The sequence below is a fragment of the Hyperolius riggenbachi genome, chromosome 12 (assembly GCF_040937935.1).
Source record: "Hyperolius riggenbachi isolate aHypRig1 chromosome 12, aHypRig1.pri, whole genome shotgun sequence".
NCBI lineage: Eukaryota > Metazoa > Chordata > Amphibia > Anura > Hyperoliidae > Hyperolius > Hyperolius riggenbachi.
This window is the reverse complement of record NC_090657.1, coordinates 118,177,511-118,197,663: the sequence shown is the minus strand read 5'-3', so window position 1 is coordinate 118,197,663 and position 20,153 is coordinate 118,177,511. Positions and strand designations below refer to the sequence as shown.

Sequence of the window (20,153 nt, the reverse complement as noted above, 5' to 3'; positions counted from 1 at the left end):
GTGGGCAGCAGACACCAGAAAATCGTAATGTGGGCAGCAGTCATTAGAAAATCGTAATGTGGGCAGCAGTCACCAGAAAATCGTAATGGGGGCAGCAGACACCAGAAAATAGCAAAGTGGGCAGCAGACACCAGAAAATAGCAAAGTGGGCAGCAGACACCAGAAAATAGCAAAGTGGGCAGCAGACACCAGAAAAAAAATGCATCTGTGAAAAAAAAAAACAATTCACTTACCTGCCGACGATCCTCCAGCAGCACATCTCCCGCGCTGACAGGCAGAGTGCAGGGCTATGACAAGATGGCTCCCGAAGCCCTGTACTGGAGACACAAATAGTCTCCAGTGCAGGGCTTCGGCAGCCACCTTGCTGTAGCCCTGCTCTGCCTCCCGGGAGAGTGCGGGCTGCAGGGAAGAAGTTCTACACCTGGCTGGGGGGCCCGCAATCGGGAGGGCGTCAGCGCTCCCCCCACACACAGCTGGCGGGCCCCCCTGCGGCCGGAAGGGATTGTATCCCCGGCGGCACAGGCGGCAGCTGCGCTATAACATCCGTGGCTGCCGCTGCTCAGATTTAGGAGGCACTTCCGGTCTCGGTGCGAGGGGGTGGTTCCAGACACCCGGAACACCCCCTTCCGTGCGCCAGTGACTATGGTAGGATTAGAGTGTGAGCTCCTCTGAGGACAGTCAGTGACATGACTATGTACTCTGCACAGTGTTGCAGAAGATGTATTATGGGGTTTACAGACTGCAATATATGAGAGAAAAGAGGAAATGACAGAAAAAGTGATGGAAGGAAGGTGTAGAGAGGGAAGTAGGAAAAGATTTGCAGAATTGCAATCTCAGATATACTGTTAATGATGGAGGAGGAAAGATGTTATGCAGCAGCAGCAGCAGCAGCAGCAGCCCCCCTTCCCCCTCCCTCCAGTAGTTGAACTTATCTTTATTGCTGCTGACTGCAGATATCTTTATTGCTTAGTTACTTGCCTGTGACAGGAAAGCTTCTTCCGATATTCACCACTGATTGCAGCTCTCACTATGGGACTCTTAAATCTCCCGGCAGAGGCTGGCAGAAAGCTGAGAGTGTGAGTGACAAGCAGCCGGAGAGGAAAGGGGCGTGGCTACAGAACACAGGGGGAGGACTCAGAGCGACAGGCTGCAGGTATAGACGTCACTGTAAACAGCCTGTAGTGTCCTCATCTCCCACTTCTCCCTTTCATCTCCGACTGCCAGAACCAACCCTCCTTGGCTGCCTGCAGCTATGTGTAGCAATCTCAGAAGCAGGGTGGCCGCGGATCGGGTCTGGCTGGCTGCACAGCACACAATGCATACAGCACAGTGGGAAGACTATGTCCCTCAGAGGCAGAAAATAGCCCGTGCTATTCAGGCGCCCTAGGCCATGGCCCATGTTGGCTTGGCTGAAATCCGGCCCTGATAAATAAATGTAAATAGATGCCCACTGGTGGTAATCTACAACCCACACCTGAAAATCTTAAGAAAGATTGCAAGAGAACTTCATCCTGTTTTACACAAGGTTCAAAGACTGAGAAAGATATTCCCTGAACCTCCCCTCCTGACATACTGGCAGCCACACAATCTTAAAGCGGAACTACCCTTAACTTTTCACTACATCTCATATGTTAATACAGAAATAAATATGGGCGTTTTTTAAATCTTTAAAAAAAACGCATTAAAAAAAAGTTATTCAAATATAGCGTCTGTAGCCACGCCCCCAAGCTTTTGGTGCCGCGGCATGGTCCCATCATGCACACAGTGCTCTTTCGCTGGCTGGATCTCGCTCTGTGGGCTGCATTGTTCTGACATCTCGCGATGCTTCCTCCTGAAGCATCATTTGATGTCACGTCATCTGCAAGCGCTGCCTGTTTTGTAGTTCCCAGGTGGAGGTGGCACGGACAGAAGAGCTACAAGTGGATTGCGGTGATGGGGGGCGGAGAAGTGCAGAGGCTTGCTGCGGATGACACCGAGGACTGGAGCACAGGACCGGAGGCACATAGTGTGTGTTGCTGTGTTAGAGATAGGGGGCTGCTGCAAGCATTCCTTTGAACTGTAGCCTGTGTGCAGCGAGCAGACCGCAACTAATGATCAGGCTGATCGCTGAACCAGCCACAACAAGGAAGTCTGAGCACAGTAGGGCTGCTGCAGCTGCTTGTACCTTTCTCCCTCTCATTGGACGGCAAAGCAGGGGGGAGGGGAGGGAAGGGAGACAGAGTACTCACTCAGATAATCAGCTAATAGAATAACATCCGGTGAAACAGAGTTGTGCAGCTTTCCACAGTGCATGGAAGAAAGCAGCAAGTTGCACTGGCTGGCTGCAGGAAGTTGGAGGATCTGATCCCTGGCTGGGATTGCATTCTGTTCAGCTGCTATGACCATACAGGCATGTGAGTACCCCCCACCCCACAGCATTAGGTGTATTGTTTTAGGCACTACACTCAGACTGTGGCACTACAGTTCCCAGCAAACAACCCCTCTCCCTCCATAGAGGGACCACAGCTCCCAGTGTGCCCCTCTCCTTCCATAGAGGGACCACAGCTCCCAGCATGCCCCTCTCCTTCCGTAGAGGGACCACAGCTCCCAACATGCCCCTCTCCTTCCGTAGAGGGACCACAGCTCCCAGCATGCCCCTCTCCTTCCGTAGAGGGACCACAGCTCCCAGCATGCCCCTCTCCTTCCGTAGATGGACCACAGCTCCCAGCATGCCCCTCTCCTTCCGTAGAGGGACCACAGCTCCCAGTATGCCCCTCTTCTTCCATAGAGGGACCACAGCTCCCAGCATGCCCCTCTCCTTCCATAGAGGGACCATAGCTCCCAGCATGCCCCTCTCCTTCCATAGAGGGTTCACAGTTCTTAGCATGCCCCTCTCCCTCCTCCATAGAGGGACCACAGCTCCCACAGTATGGCCCTCTCCCTCCGTAGAGGGACCACAGCTCCTAGCATGCCCCTCTCCCTCCGTAGAGGGACCACAGCTCCCAGCATGGCCCTTTCCTTCCATAGAGGGACCAGAGCTCCCAGCATGCCCCTCTCCCTCCTCCATAGAGGGACCACAGCTCCCAGCATGGCCCTTTCTTTCCATAGAGGGACCACAGCTCCCAGCATAGCCCTTTCCTTCCTTAGAGGGACCACAGCTCCCAGCATGGCCCTTTCCTTCCTTAGAGGGACCACAGCTCCCAGCATGGCCCTTTCCTTCCATAGAGGGACCACAGCTCCCAGTGTGGCCCTTTCCTTCCATAGAGGGACCACAGCTCCCAGCGTGGCCCTTTCCTTCCATAGAGGGACCACAGCTCCCAGCGTGGCCCTTTCCTTCCATAGAGGGACCACAGCTCCCAGCATGCCCATCCTCCTCACAGTATTGGGTCCACCCCCTCAGGGGCGTACATTTGAAATCGGCGCCGGTAGACTTGGGCGCAGGAATCAGCGGTATATGGCTGATCCTGCTTCTGCACAAGTCCGGGCCGATTTAATTACTATTCCCCCTCCAGGCCGACATGGATAGTGGGGGAATGAAATAATTCGGCTTCCAGCGATTGCTGGAGGCCGAATTATTATGTTTTTAAGCAACTTCGGCTCTGTCTTCTGACGGAGCCGATGTTACTCACTGAGCGCTTCAATAGGAATGATTCCTATTGAAGTCTATGGAGGCGCCGGCTGCGCCCAAATATAGCAGCGCTGAAAAGCACTGCTCCGCCCTCAGGGACCCATAGTCAGTTGGACAACCCCTCTGATCTGCCCCAAAGTGTGCCACCCTGAGCCTCTGCAGAGTATTCACAGTTGAGTGCAGTCAGATGTCCGGCCAACATGCTCATCTGTGTGCTGCTATCTTCATCCCAGCAAGCAACTCGTCAGCGTGAATCAGTGGCATATGAGTATGCACATGTCGCCAGATTATGGAGATGAGGTACCCATGAGGATGAAGCACACAGACCGCAAGAGGAGAGTGCTGAATGGACAGGTGAGTGCACTCCGCTGCAAATACTCTGCAGAGGCTCCAGGGTGCGGCCTGGGGTGGCCAGCAGCCAGCTCTGGGGCCACCCCAATACTAAATTGATGATGCGGAGCATGCTGGGAGCAGTGGTGCAACTATGGAGGGGAGGAGCCTGTTGGGAGCAGTGGTGCCTCTATGGAGGGTAGGAGCATATGGTGCCTCTATGGAGGGGTGGGGGGTATGCTGAGCTCTTTTGTAGTTTTCCCCTATGGGAAACACAGGCCCTAGCTAGCCTCTCGGGAAACACAGGCCCTAGCTAGCCTATCGATTCTTACCTTCCCTTACCCTGGCTTACTACTTCACCCTAAACACTTCCTCAGTAGTTCTGATTGCCCCTATCCATCCTTTCTTTCCTAGGCTCAACCTGACTGATTTCTCCTAACCCTGACCACTTTTTCGGTTCTAACTAACCCAAACCCCAGTGTCTCTTGGGGAGCACCAAAGTAGCAAAACAGATGAGTCGGCAACGCAAAGTGTATTTAAAGCTCTTTATTCCATCACAGAAAAGGCAGCAGTACTGCTGCCTTTTCTTTGATGGAATAAAAAGCTTTAAGCTCCTTGCCGGTTATCCCGAGCTCAGCTCGGGGTAACCCGCGCAGGAGGATTTCTCAGGCCCCGCCGGGCCGATTTGCATAATTTTTTTTCCCAACACGCAGCTAGCACTTTGCTAGCTGCGTGTGGTACGCGGTCTCCGCCGCTACCCGCCGATTCACCACTGACCCGCCCCTCCCCGCCCCAGACCCCCGCGCAGCCTGGCCAATCCTCATCCCGCCCCGTCGCCATGGCGACCGGGGAAGCCCTGCAGGAAATCCCGTTCTGAACGGGATTTCCTGCTTAGTCTGATCGCCGGAGGCGTTCGGAGTGGGTGGGGGGAATGCCGCCGCTCAGCGGCTATCATGTAGCGAGCCCTGGGCTTGCTACATGATTTGAAAAAAAAAAAAAGTTCTGCGCTGCCTCCTTGCCGGCAGGAATTAGACCGGCAAGGAGGTTAAAAACAATTTGCGGTGCCGACTCGTCTGTTTTACTACCATATTATTTAACGCACTGACATCTTTTGCAGCACTTTACAGAGTAGATATTAATGTTGCTTTCCGCATAGGAGCTCACAATGTAATCAGTCATAGGCTAATGCCCTATCATATATGTATTTATGCAGCACTGGAATTTTCTGCAGCACTCTACAGAGTACATAGTCATGCCCCTGTCCTCATAGGAGCTTGCAGTCTCATCCTGCTGTAGTCATAGGAAAATGTGCTGCCATATAATTATGAATTTATACAGCGCTAACGTCTTATTCTGCACTTTACAGAATACATAGTAATGACACTGTCCTCATAGATGCTCACAATCTAATCCTCCCATAGTAATAGGCCAATGTGCTGCCATATAATATGCATTTCTTATAGCTCTGACTTCTTCTGTAGCACTGTACAGACTACATATTAATTTCCCTGTCCTCAGAGGAACTAACAATCTAATCCTACCATACTCCTAGCCTAATGTCCAACCATATAGTTGTGTTTATACAGCACTGGCATCTTCTGCAGCATTTTACAGAGTACATACTACAGCCACTGTCCTCATGGGAGCTCACAATCTAATCCTACTATGGCTGTAATGGGCAAACTGGTTTAGTCCGGGGCTACAAACCAATCTTAACAACTTGAGGACCACAGTGGTAAACCCCCCTAAAGACCAGGCTCTTCTTTTCAAAATTGGCCACTGCAGCTTTAAGGCCAAGCTGCAGGGCCGCACAACACGGCACATGAGTGATTTCCCTCCCCCCCCCCTCTTTCTCCCCACCAACAGAGCTCTCTGTTGGTGAGGTCTGATTCCCCCCCCCCCCCCCTTTGTTTCTTTTTATTTTTTTTATATACTTTTTTTTACTATGTATCTTTTTTTTTTCTAACCCCCCCAGGTAGCCAATCCTAGCGATCGGCTGTCATAGGCTTCTGCCTATGAGAGCGGATCGCTCTCTTGTCCCCAGTACAGCGCTGCTGCTGATTGCTGTACTAACTGTAAAGAAGGCAGTTTTGCCGTCTAACAGTCTCCCGAGCCGTGATCGCCGCTCGGAGACTGAAGGCGTGGCGGAGCTCCGCCCCTGAGCAGAAGATGCGCGTGCAGCCTGCGCGCGATCTGCAAACTGCAGCCCCAGGACTTGACGCCAATTGGCGTTAGGTGGTCCTGGGGCTGCCGCCGTGGTCACACCCATGGACGTTACCCGGTCTTCAGGTAGTTAAAGTGGCCACACACGCCTCTGAAGACGCTAAACCTAGCGAAAATGGACGTTAGGCGGGTGGCAGCCACCATTATGCCCCACAACCTAATCCATCCTCCAAATGGGTATGTGCTTTTTATATAAGAAACTTTGTAAGAAGATATTTATAGAACGATGAGCCGAGCACAATACAGCTCATTTTATGGAATGTGAATGCAGTGCCAGACTTGTTCTTCACAGTTGTCCAGGTAGTTAAAGTGTACCTGAGGTGACATGAGGTAAACATGTGTATGTACAGTACAAAACATATTAATAACCAGGCTGTTTTACTTGTTTGGCTGCCTGAAAGAGTTAATTTTTAGGCATGGATGTGACAGCTTCAGTCTTGTCAGTAGCTTGTCAGGAATATAGTAAATATCACTGATAAGCTAATTACAGCCATTAGAGTTTTTCTGGCAAAATACAATAATTGTTTATCTCATCAGTTTATTTTCACCTCAGGTTCACTTTAATTTTGACAGTTGGGCTGGACAAGCGTAGGCAGCTCTGGGCTAGAAGATGACCCAGGTGAGTACAAAATAGAAATTTTAAGTTCGCTTCGGGAGTCCTTGAAAACAAAACAAAATGAGGCTCAAGTAGTGCGTGTGGCCTCCACGTGCCTGTATGACCTCTCTACAATGCAGGGCTGTTTTCACCTTTTTTCAACTTTTTTTTTTTTTTAGGTTCTCTGATTTGACAAAATAATGTTATGATTATAAACCATAAATTCTAATATAGCAGTGATTGTAGTTTACTAATAAAAGATTGAACCCTTAATACATGTGATTTGTGTCTTTATTACATATTGGAAAGATGTTTTCAATCCACATTTTAAGTCAAGCCTGCCGTTGCACACCATGTTGTGTTAAAGCTCTGTGAGAGTTCTTCCACAGGTGGAACGTAGAAATATTGTAGAACTACAACACAGTGTTGACAACACAGCAGTCAGATGTTAAGGCGTGAGCAAATCTACTGCATGCATACAGGTTTGCGTTATGTACCAAAGCAAAATAAAGAGGTTTCAAATGATACCAAGAGTCTAAACATTAGGTCTTGGTGTATGTGCACGAATCTATTTCTAAATACTTGAACTTTGCAAAGGCCTTCGACACTGTTCCCCACAGAAGTCTGGTGCAAAAGGTGAGGATGCAAGGACTGGGGAAGAGTTTGTGTGCATGGATAGGGAACTGGCTAATGGACAGAAAACAAAGAGTTGTGGTCAATGGATCGTACTCAAAATGGGAGACTGTTAGCAGTGGGGTCCCACAGGGGTCTGTACTGGGTCCAGTGCTCTTCAATTTATTTATTAATGACCTAGTAGATGCAGTAGTGAGTAATGTTGCTATTTTTGCAGATGATACAAAATTGTGCAGAATCATCAACTCTCAGGAAGATAGTGTCATATTGCAACAGGATCTGGATAGGATGGCTATATGGGCACATACATGGCAGATGAAATTCAATGTTGACAAATGTAAAGTCATGCATTTTGATCGTACCAATGGTCTAGCACCATACAAAATAAATGGGATACAGTTGGAAACATCAAACTTGGAGAAGGACTTAGGAGTACTCATCGACAACAAGTTAAATAATCGTACTCAATGCCAAGCCGCTGCAGCTAAAGCGAACAAAATTTTGGGATGCATTAAAAGGGAAATAAAAACTCGAGATGCTAGCATAATATTGCCCCTGTTTAACTCTCTAGTAAGGCCACATCTAGAATATGGAATTCAGTTCTGGGCACCACATTACAAAAAAGATATTGCAGTTTTAGAGCAGGTGCAGAGACGAGCTACAAAATTGATACGTGGGATGGAAGGTCTCGCTTACCAAGAAAGGTTAGATAAACTGGGTTGATTTAGTCTAGAGAAAAGACGCCTTAGAGGAAATCTAATTAACATGTATAAATACATCAGAGGGCAATATAATAGCTTGGCGGATGAGCTTTTTGTCCCTAGGCCTTCTCAAAGGACTAGAGGACATGAGCTGCGCATGGAGGAAAAACGTTTTAGCCATTTATTTAGGAAAGGGTTCTTTACAGTAAGAGTGATTAAGATGTGGAATGCATTGCCACAGGAAGTCGTTATGGCAAACTCTATACCTGCATTTAAAGGGGGCTTAGATGCTTTCCTTGCGTTGAAAGACATCCATGGCTACAATTACTAGGTTATGCCTAATGATGTTGATCCAGGGATTTTATCTGATTGCCATCTGGAGTCAGGAAGGAATTTTTCCCTTTTGGGGCTAATTGGACCATGCCTTGTGGGGTTTTTTTCGCCTTCCTCTGGATCAACAGGGGTATGTGGGGGACGGGCTGGAGTACTTTGTACTGGTTGAACTCGATGGACGTATGTCTTTTTTCAACCAAAATAACTACCGTATGTAACTAAATGACCAATGTATTGTCTTTGTAACCCAAACTTGTATGCACTCCAATTAGGGCCTGGGCCCACTAATGCACTTGTCTGCTTTTTAGTTACACATCAATGTTAGAGATGCTAAAAAGCGGACAGTATTGTGTTAGTGGGCTCAGGCCCTATCATTTGGCTATGTTTCCACTAGTGTGTTGCAATTTCTTTGCTGAAAACATGTAAATGATTTTGCTTGTAAGTTTGTATGCGTATTTTAACGCACGCAGTTTCACATATTTTTGTTAATATGCGTGTTTATCCATGTCAGTGCCTGTATACTTTTTAAAATGTACGTGAACACGTATGCAAATTAGTGTAGAGAAAATTCAGACAATTTTTACTATTAATTAGGTTACATGCGAGCCACACTATGCGTGCAGTGTGCAAATTCTAAAGGCTCTGTTGTGCAGAATTTTTCTGCACAACCCTGCGCTCAGATTCTGTATGTAGTGGATACAGGCTCATTGACTATTATTGTCATGTAAATCTGCATGGGGAAGATGCATGCAAATTTGCGTTAGTGGAAATGGGCTAGTCAGGGTTTTGTTGCCACACACTAGAGAAAGTATTTTTAATCCCAGCTTGTGCCATATGAGGGAGAGGCGACACCACACACACACACATACCTGGAAGGTTGCTCTAGGGACAGATGCTGCAGTGCTAGTCTTGTTGATGCTGCGCTCCCCTTCCTCAAATCATATGTCCCTGTGCCCTGTTTATCCCTTCCCATGCTATGCTTTCCACTCTTGTCCTCTCCCTCCCTTCCTACCATTTAGGATTCAAGCAGTGGTAGTCACTCACCGTCTCCCCCATTTGACGACTGTGGTCTGCATTACAGTGATGACACTCTCCACTATAGTTAAAGCCAGTGGTTACCTATTTAAAAATAAAAAAGTAAGATACTCACCTAAGGAGAGGGAAGGCTCGGTCCCAATGAGCCTTCCCTCTCCTCTCCCGGTGCCCTCGGTGCTGCGCTGGCTCCCCCGTTCGCGTCCGCCGCCGCAGGGACTTCGGAGGTCTTCGGGAGCACTCGGGCTTCCGAAGACGGGCCACTCCATACTACGGACACGCGAGTGCGTCATAGAGGGCGCTCGCGCATGCGTAGTATGGAGCGGCCCGTCTTCGGGAGCCCGAGTGCTCCCGAAAGCTCCCTTCGGCATGCAGAATTGGCAGTATTTGACCGAACTAGTCGAATACTGTCACGGGGGATCCTGGGCGGGAACAGGCACCAGGAGAGGGAAGGCTCATTAGGACTGAGCCTTCCCTCTCCTTAGGTGAGTATCTGACTTTTCGATTTTTAAATAGGTAAACATTCACTTTAAGTGCCCCCAATTGATGTCACAACACAGGAGAATCAGGCTGTCCTATGATTTACGCTGCCCCACTTACGCAGTAAGAGCCTGTGTTGCCAGATTTCCTATTCAATTTTGCTGCTGGTGTTAAACACCTGAATATTTTCCACAGCCACACCTACACTCAACAAATGTTTTGGGTAGAAAGGGGACCCCTGAACTACCGCTGTGCCAAATTGCAGCCCACAAGCCTTGCTGGTTCACAAGATAGATTACAGAAACCTATCTCAGAGGGGCTGCAATTTGGCATAGAGGTAGTTCGGGGAGGGGGGGGGGGGGGTGTAGAAAATATGGCTGTGGAGATGTTTCGGGGGGATTATATTAACCTCCCTGGGGGTAACCCCAAGCTACGCTCCAGCCGCAGGCAGCCATTCTACTTCCTCTCCATGGACATGAAAGTGAATGGGCTGGTGCACACCAGAGCGGCTCGTTTTTTCCAGAAACGCAAACTTCTGGGCTGCAGTATTTTTTGGATTTCTGAGGCGTTTCTGCCTTCAATGTTAAGTATAGGAAAAACGCCAGATCAGAGCGGTTTTCCAGGCGGTTTTGTTACAGTGGCTGTTCAGTAACAGCTTTACTGTAACAATATTTGTAATGTGCTAAACAAAAACACTCCAAAAAACGCTAGGCATGTTTAGAAAACGTCTCTAAACATACCTAGGAATCGCTCTGAAATCTGCTTCAAAAACCTCTAGCGTTTTGCAGATCTGCTAGAGCGTAGGTCCGTGGGCAGTTTTCTTTTGGGCCGCGGTGGGTTTGTCATCTCTTTCTTCCCTTCCTTACAGCAGCCGCAAGATGCGATGCTGTAATACGAGATGCTGCTAAGATGAGAGCAGCGCCTGGGGGAATATAAGAGAAGAAGCGGCTGCCCGCTCATAAAGTAACAGGAGCGGGGGGGGGGGGGGGGGGGGGGACACTCACTACCTACCTATACTAGTGCGCTATACTGGGCACTATACCAGCTATACTGAGGCACTATACTAGCTGTGCTGGGACACTATGCTAGCTATACTGGGACACTATGCTAGCTATACTGGGACACTATGCTAGCTATACTGGGACACTATGCTAACTATACTGGGACACTATGCTAGCTATACTGGGACACTATGCTAGCTATACTGGAACACTATGCTAGCTATACTGGGCCCTATGCTAGCTATACTGAGACACTATGCTAGCTATACTGGAGCACTATACTAGCCATACTGGGGCAACTAAACTCCCGATACTAGGGCAACTATGCTAACTATGACGCCGCACAACCGTGCCCATGCTAGGAAACCACGTGGGGCGCACATGTATGAAGAGGGGAATGTGCCCGCAGCAGCAGAGGGACAAGCGTAGGCCGTGGACAGGTAATCTATATTTTGCACGAGGCATTCAGGGGGGAGGGCGGGCCAGCGCCGGGGTTTTGTTGATCATCGCAAAATTGCACGCCGTTCCTGCCGTGCACCCGATCGAGCAAGTCGGCCCAACATCTTGCTGAATGTGCGATCGAGGATGCGGCCAATTTTCACCCCAAAATTGGTCGCATTGTTGGTCTGGCATGCACTTGGCACCACATATTTCCAGTTATAATAATCGAATCGGAAAGTCGATCGGTCGCCAAGTCGTCTGATGTATGGCCACCTTTAATCTGCCAGAAAATTGTATTGAGTACTAGCATTAGTGACATAAGGCAGGGATTAGAGTTCAGAATATTTTTACTTGGAGGTGTGGCCTGATTTGAGGGGCGGAGTTGAGTCCACCAGATCGCCTGTGCCTACAGGTGCTGGAGTTATAAATCCGGCCCTGCACTAAATGCTTATATGTCAAAAAATTGCAGCAGGATCATACAGAAAACATAATTAGCAAAATGCAAATTATGATTCTGCATTGTGTAAAATTGCATGCTATTTACTAAGTGCGACCCCTGACTCACACATTGTATTTCAAATAACCAATTTTCTTTTCACAAAAAAAAAAAAAACATTGCTATCTGGGAGTACTGCAGATAAAAGCATTTACAGGGGAGAAGCCTGTCATTACTCCAAGCTGGAAATTCTGTAGGTACGGGTGTTGAGGGGAATGAATAAACCATCACTCACACAGCTAGACATTTATTACTGTGTTCAAAAACAATTTCTAAAACAGACGCTTTATTGTAATTAGAATAAAGAAAAATCTGCAGCTGTCAGGAGAAGCACTAAATAAAGAAGGGGGGGGGGGGGGGGGAGAAACACTTGATATACAATGAAAGATAGCAAGTGCCAAAAACAGATTATAGTGTGTAAATCACACTGACAGCAGAGCATAGACAAAAGCAGATACCAGAGGAATAAGCAGAGGATACTAGTAATAGCAGAAGAAAATACAGATCAGAGAAGTGAGAGGCTGGAAAACAGAGGCAAACATTACATACACAGGCGCAGCCAGATGACCTCACTGTAACTGTAACTACACTGTAACTGTAACTACACTACCACAGGATAATTTGCATACTGCATAGTGATTGGAGGAAGGAGCTGCTGGAGAAAGGAGAGGCTGGAGGAAGTAAGAATCAGCTGGATGGCACTGTAAATTTGCCAACCAACATATGGCTGCGCAGTCTACTAGCATGCAGTAACAGAAATTAGGACATCTGAAAGGTATATTACAGCAAACATACAATTTTATTTATTGAAGCAGTATTAAGCAACACATCAGATATTTTTTCAGGTAAGGTTACTTCCGCTTTAAGAACATGATTGTCAGGAGAGCCTAAATAGGCCAGAATAGAATGGAACCTTCCCCTGCCGAGAGAAAAGGTGTGAGACCTGTAAACGCATCCATTCCACCGACAGGGTACCAATACCAGGTACACAACAGGAGTACAATGTACAAGGCACATTTTCCTGTGGATCATCTAATCTGCTATACCTGATCATGTGTGCAAAGTGCCCCAAAGAAATTTATGTGGGAGAAACAGCACAAACTCTATGGGCCTGATTCACAAAGCGGTGATAACTCAGTTATCACGCCTAAAAGACTTTAGGCGTGATAACCTTTGCACGGCTGAGTTAGCACCGTTTTGTGCTCTTTATTGCGTGCAAAATCGCGCAACTCCGCGCGCAGCGTGCGCGCGCGACTGCGCGTGCGCGCGCGACTGCGCGTGCAAACTTTGCGCGCAGGAATTTTGCGCCAGTTTCATTTTATCACGCCTAAACTGAGTTTAGGCATGATAAAGGGCTTTTCACAGGCGTGCAAACACTTTGCACCGCTTTGTGAATCAGGCCCTATGTGAGCACATGAACCACCATAGATACACTATTAACTGCAAAAAAAAAGAAAGGTAATAAAAAATATGCTGATCTGCCATTACCCACACATTTCTGTTTAGGTGGGCACAGTTTAAAGCGGTCTAACACCCAGCATTTCAACCTTGCTTTAAAAGATTGCTTACAGCTTAGAAACTATTATGCCAGATTTTTTTTTTTAAGCAGAAATTCACTGAATGGGTTAAACGTGACATTTTAGTTTTGCATTTAGCTAGAAATCCACTTCTGTGCTGAGGTTTAGATACAAATGTATCTTTGTTTGGAATGCAAATAGACCTCTGAAAAGCCTGACTGGGAAGCCCTCTGTGCTCTCTCAGAGAGGTGTTTGTTTATTTACATTGTAAATAGATACATTTGTATCTAAACCTCAGCACTGATGCGGATTTCTAGCTAAATGCAACACTAATATGTCATGTTTAACCCATTCAATAATTTCTGCTAAAAAAAAATCTGGCATAATAGTTTCTAAGCTGTAAGCAATCTTTTAAAGCAAAGTTGAAATGCTGGGTGACCACTTTAAGCGATCTTCTCATCACTGTATTAATGGGTGGCTTCAAATAGCACAAAGAGAGACTAACTTAAGAAAGAAAATGTATATATTGGTTCAAAACTGTAGGAGAAGGTTTAAACAAAGACTCTGACTTCTTGTGCTGGTACGACGGGTTTTAAATGCCACAATTCTTTCATATGCTGGTAAGATGTGGTTTAATGCCACTATTCATTGTATTTCATGTGCCTGGAAGATGGGTTTTAAATGCCACAATTCTCTTTAGCTTATAACAAATGGTGTATGTACTCTGCCTAGTCACGTTTGAGGCTAAGTTCACAGTGGGACGTTAAAGTCGCGCGTTAAAACAGCATTTAACGCAGAATAACTCACTGCAATGAAAAATCAATGCCCTGTTCACAGTGCACACGTTGCGTTGGTGTCTAACGCTGCATGTTAAATAAAAGTACTGCATGCAGTGCGTTATACACGTTATTAGCTGCGTTGGACTGTTTGCACATGCTCAGTAATGACTTGGAAGCATACTTTTCATTGCCTGTATTTTTTACTGTATCTGCTGTATGCGACGGTAACGCTGCGTTGCCACTTTTTGGGCGCGTTGCGTTGTAAGCTTGCGGTGCGACTTTAACGTGGCATCAAAACGCAACGTCCCACTGTGAATCTAGCCTGAACTGTGGATTTACAATGTCTCCCCATCACCCAGAGTCTGTGGTGTTATGTCTTATCTTTTTGTCATAAATTAGCTAGCATGCCCATGGGATCCTACTGAAGTGGCAATTAAAGGACACCTGTAATGCAACCGCCCTCTGCCCATGCCCATACTAAAAGATCCTTTTTGTCCCCTGCCACGACTTAGTTTCACTTTCGCCGACCTGCAAGTCGACAGCCACTGCGCCTGTGCGGCCCTGGCTGTGTGCAGTGGCCGATGACTGAAGAAAATGAAACTGAGCTGTGGCAGGAGATCAGAGGATAGTTGAATACCGGCATGGGCACAGAACAGCTGCAGGGGGCTGGCAGAAGCCCCAGGTAAGTAAAACTCTTTTTTTAAATCATTACAGGTTTCCTTTAAGGAATCTAATTACATTTATTTTTGTTTGAAAAATAATTTTTCTTCTTTGAATGCCCAGCGTATATAAGCTGTGTTTTGTAACATCTTGTCAATATGCAGGAACTAAGTCCGATGAAGGCTTATTAGCTGGCCCCTTACTTTTTATCTACCTTTAAGTTAGCCGATAAATGGTATCATCCTGATACAAAACTTCTTGCTTTTACTGATGGCTAACACAGTACAATACTCTACTGCTCCCAATATGAAATGCAACAAACACCTCCATATGGAACGCTGCAATAACCCTGTGATTGTATTATTTGCAACCAAACCCCCCCTGTATGAAGTGCAACAATCACTGCCATATTACATGAAACAACATCCTTGTATCAAATGCTACAATAGTGCACATTTAATTTTCCCCACCACCAAATTTCCTCACCCTACCCCACTCAACTGCCCCACCTGCCTACTTTTTTATGTAACCCGACTGGAAAAAAAATTCTGGGAAGAACACTGAACAGAACCTAATAACTTGACCACCCCCAGAATCCAACTAAAAACCTTTGGATCCAGAGCCTTCTGTCATGCTGCCTCTACCCATTGTAATGCCTTGCCGCACCCAATCAAGACAGCTCCAACCCTGGAGGCATTTAAATCAAAACTAAAAAGCTACCTGCTTAGTCTGGCACTCATGTTCATATTACCTTTTCCCTGTAACACATAATAAACCACAACTATGTACTGAACTGAGCTTATGCAATTTGGGTCCTATGGGAGGATAGCCCTTTACAATTGTTTTCTTGTTTTTGTCCAGCATCTCCTGCAATTCAGTTCAACTTTCCAATCTTCCCTGCAGTGGATTGCAGCATCCCTGTGATGTGTTCCAGCATTCTAATGTCCCCTATAGTGTAATCTGTGGCCAATCTTATGATGCTACTGTAGTTATCCTAGAAGGTGCCTCCTGCCCATTCTCCCAAGTGTAAGCGTATGTGGTGATGGGAGGTGGCTGTTTTGCCTGTTGTCAACTGCATGGATTGATATAAAACTTATTTTGCATAACAACCACAGTACATTTAATGCAAAACAAGGGAAAATTCAAATACCTGGAAAAGCTGGAGAAGCTCATGGTGTCAGAATGGTCAGACATTTCCTTTCGGTAACGCCGCTCCATCCGTTCATGGTGCTTCCGTTGCAATTTTGCACAATCACGGATGCGTCTTTCTGCCTCGCGGAAAGCACGATCCTTGAGTTTAGAAACCACTTTAGGATTCAAACCATTCTGCTTGGCTGCAATAGAATCCAGATAACGCACACCACTCCATGTGGCCCTTGGTTGCAGCCATATCCAGTGGCGTGTGATAGTCATTATCCAGGCACCAGATGTTGGCCCCAAAGGATACCAGAAAAGACAAGCAATTAAGATGCCCATTGGCAGCAGCCAGATGCAGAGGTGTATTTCCCCAAATGTCACATTTGTCTGGATCCCCCCTAAGGAATAAACAACAAGAATAGAATTGTAAAGGAGTTCATATAAAGTAAACGTTCATATTACTTATAAGAATATGCCATATGGAAAAAATGACAGCCAATTTGTTATTAAAGTAACACTGAAGCAAAAAAAAAACTTATGATATAATGAGTTGCCTGTGTTAATAGAACATTAGTAGCAAAGAAAAGTCTTTTTTTTATTTTCATGTATATAGGTTTTTTTTCATTGCATTGCATCATTCTATCATATTTGCAATTTACAAACTACACTGTATTTTAAACTATGAAGCAGAGCAGGGATAATGACCCTTTAACCTCCTCAGCGGTATGCCCGACACTGTGTCGGGCATACCGCTTCCTGGCCCCAGGAGTCCCCCATGTAAAATGAATGTGATCCAATGGCTGAAACCCCTTTAGCTAGCACTAGGCTAGCTAGTACAAGTGCCAGGAGCCCCCCAGATCCCCCCGTTAATATATTACCCCCCTGGATCCCTGTACAGCTTCGGTCTCTCTATGGGGAGGATCGGGTTTGCGTATGACGTCATGTCCGATCCTCCCCATAGAGAAAACCAGAGCTGTACAGGGAGGCAGCGCCGATCGCTGGATCCAGGCTGGGTAATGTATTAATGGGGGAGCGGCGGAGATCTGGGGGTGCCGGGCATTTACAGTGTGTTGCAAAAGTATTCAGCCCCCTTGAACTTTTCCACATTTTGTCACATTACTGCCACAAGCATGAAACAATTGTATTGGAATTCCACATGAAAGACCAATACAAAGTGGTGTACACATGAGAAGTGGAACGAAAATCATACATGATTCCAAACATTTTTTACAAATAAATAACTGCAAAGTGGTGTGTGCATTATTATTCGGCCCCCTTTGATCTGAGTGCAGTCAGTTGCCTATAGACATTGCCTGATGAGTGCTAATGACTAAATAGAGTGCACCTGTGTGTAATCTAATGTCAGTACAAATACAGCTGCTCTGTGAGGGCCTCAGAGGTTGTCTAAGAGAATATTGGGAGCAACAACACCGTGAAGTCCAAAGAACACACAACACAGGTCCAAGACAGGTCAGGGATCAAGTTATTGAGAAATTTAAAGCAGGCTTAGGCTACAAAAAGATTTCCAAAGCCTTGAACATCCCAAGGAGCACTGTTCAAGCGATCATTCAGAAATGGAAGGAGTGTGGCACAACTGTAAACCTACCAAGAGAAGGCCGTCCACCCTAAACTCACAGGCCGAACAAAGAGAGCGCTGATCAAAAATGCAGTCAAGAGGCCCATGGTGACTCTGGATGAGCTGCAGAGATCTACAGCTCAGGTGGGAGACTCTGTCCATAGGACAACTATTAGTCATGCACTGTACAAAGTTGGCCTTTATGGAAGAGTGGCAAGAAGAAAGGCAGAAAGCATAAGAAGTCCCATTTGCAGTTTGCCACAAGCCATGTGGGGGACACAGCAACCAAGTGGAAGAAGGTGCCTTTTTGGCCAAAATGCAAAACGCAATGTGTGGCGGAAAACTAACACTGCACATCACTCTGAACACACCATTCCCACTGTCAAATATGGTGGTGGCAGCATCATGCTCGGGGGTGCATCTCTTCAGCAGGGACAGGGAAGCTGGTCAGAGTTGATGGGAAGATGGATGGAGCCAAATACAGGGCAAACTTGGAAGAAAACCTCTTGGAGACTGCAAAAGACTTGAGACTGGGGCGGAGGTTCACCTTCCAGCAGGACAATGGCTTCAATTCATCAAAGGGTGTTCGATAACAAAATCCCAGTCCTTAAAATACCGCATTCGGTATTTTACACTTCACTGTGCTAATTCATCAATATTTTCACATGTGAGGTAGAGGTTCGTTAAGTTACCGAAGTACTACAGCTTCAGTTCATCAAAGGCTGTTCCATAACATCAGAGTGGTGCAGAGCAGCTTGGAATGTCTGTGTTGTTACAAGCAGATAACAATAGAAGGCATCCAGACATCCCTTTAGATGTAAACATGTGTTATATTTACTGTTATTTATACTGCCTCTGCTGCTCTGAGTGTCCATCAGTCTTTCTTAACATTTTACTTATTTGCCACAAGGTAGATGAACTTCCTGGAGACATTACAAATGCCATGCTTGGTGATTTCACCACTTGCATCTTTGCATTTTCAAACAGGGACTGAAAGGGTTACACCACCGAAGGGAATCTGGGGATATCTTTTGTCCCATTCTCTCTGCTCACTGCCTGGGGGGTCTAGAAGCTTGTGTGGAGAAGCCTGCATGACCTATCAGCAGCACTTGCAGGAGAACAGGGGCTGTTTCTATTGGCTGCCTGCTCCTGCTAATCATGGAAACATTCACACAGAAGGCTTTCGAAGCCTGTAACTACAGGGGAGAGCTTGAGATAAACACCGAATGTGTTAGCGAATGTGGTAACCTTGATGAATTAACATTTACTGACATGTGTTGAGCACATGTCGGTAATTTATCTTATTGCTCTGTCATTTCAGCTTCTCATTCGGTAACAGCTTTGATGAATTAACATTTTCGAAAGTGCTCCGTTAAGTCCGCTGTTTTCAGCATTACCGAATGCGGTAATGCTTGATGAATTGAAGCCAATGACCCTAAACATAAAGCCAGGGCAACAATGGAATGGTTTAAAATAAAATTGATGCAGGTTTGTGGCAGTAATGTGACAAAATGTGGAAAACTTCAAGGGGGCCGAATACCTTTGCAAGCCACTGTATACTAGCTAGCCTAGTGCTAGCTATAGGGGTTTCAGCCATTGGATCTCTGGGGCACAAATTGGCAAAAGCATGAGGTTAAACTTCCCTGCAGTAAAAATCTTATTTGAAGCTGCATGTCACGGTTTCTCTGAAGTCTAAGTGCCTCAGAAAGCAGCACTGTAGCAGACTAAACTGGTGAGAGAGCTCAGAGAAGCTCTTTTGCATAGATAAGTGAAATGTCTCTCTTTGGCCTCTATTCACTAAGCTTTATCAAACACTTTATCAAACGTTTGATAATTTACCTCATGGGTTCAATCTAATTTTGAATTCACTAAGGAGTTATATATTTATTGAATGTTTTATCGATAAAATATTCAATAAGTCTATAACACCTTAGTGAATTCAAAATTAGATTTTACACATGAGGTAAAGTATCAAACGTTTGATAAATTGTTTGATAAAGCTTAGTGAATTGAGGCCTTTCTGTACTGGAAACAATATGAGACTCGTTTCTGTGCTAATGTTTTATTTCTTGGCTGTACTACAAATATAATGCATTATCGCATAAGTTTATTTTAACAAAGCCAGGATCAGCAGCACCACTGCTGAAAAAATAGCTCTTTATTCAGACGTAATTAAAATCACATTCCAGTAAAATGAGCTCAGACGCAGCTGCATCTGAGCCCATTGACGACCCTTGGGCATCGGGGTCATATCAGCGTTAGCACACTCCTATCTCTATAGGAGTGCTTGGTCTAACACTGTGTGAAGTTTATTTTCACTTGAGATTCCCTTTAAAGGACACCTATTGCTAACATTTTAAAAATGTAAATACATACATATTGTATAAATGAACATTCCTCCAGAGTAAAATGCACTATAAATGACCTTTTTCTTACTTTATGTCATTGTCACTTATGGAAGGTAGTAAAATTCTGAAACATCTGTAGACATATAGACTAGGGGATTCTCAGTTATTTCTTTATTTACAAAAGCACTTACTGAACAACAGTTGATCATTTCCACTGCCAAAATATTGTGCAAACAAGTAGAGAAGTTGGTTGACATCTTTGTA

At 46.0% G+C, this 20,153-nt stretch overlaps 1 protein-coding gene across 1 annotated transcript in view; it reads right to left on the bottom strand.

Annotated features, from left to right (window-relative positions):
- Positions 1-20,153, bottom strand: part of USH1G (USH1 protein network component sans) — a 371,347-nt gene that overhangs the window by 127,480 nt on the left and 223,714 nt on the right. Inside the window, 2 exon segments of the mRNA XM_068263202.1 lie at positions 15,979-16,187; positions 16,189-16,363. Coding sequence (XP_068119303.1) covers positions 15,979-16,187; positions 16,189-16,363 — 384 coding nt within the window.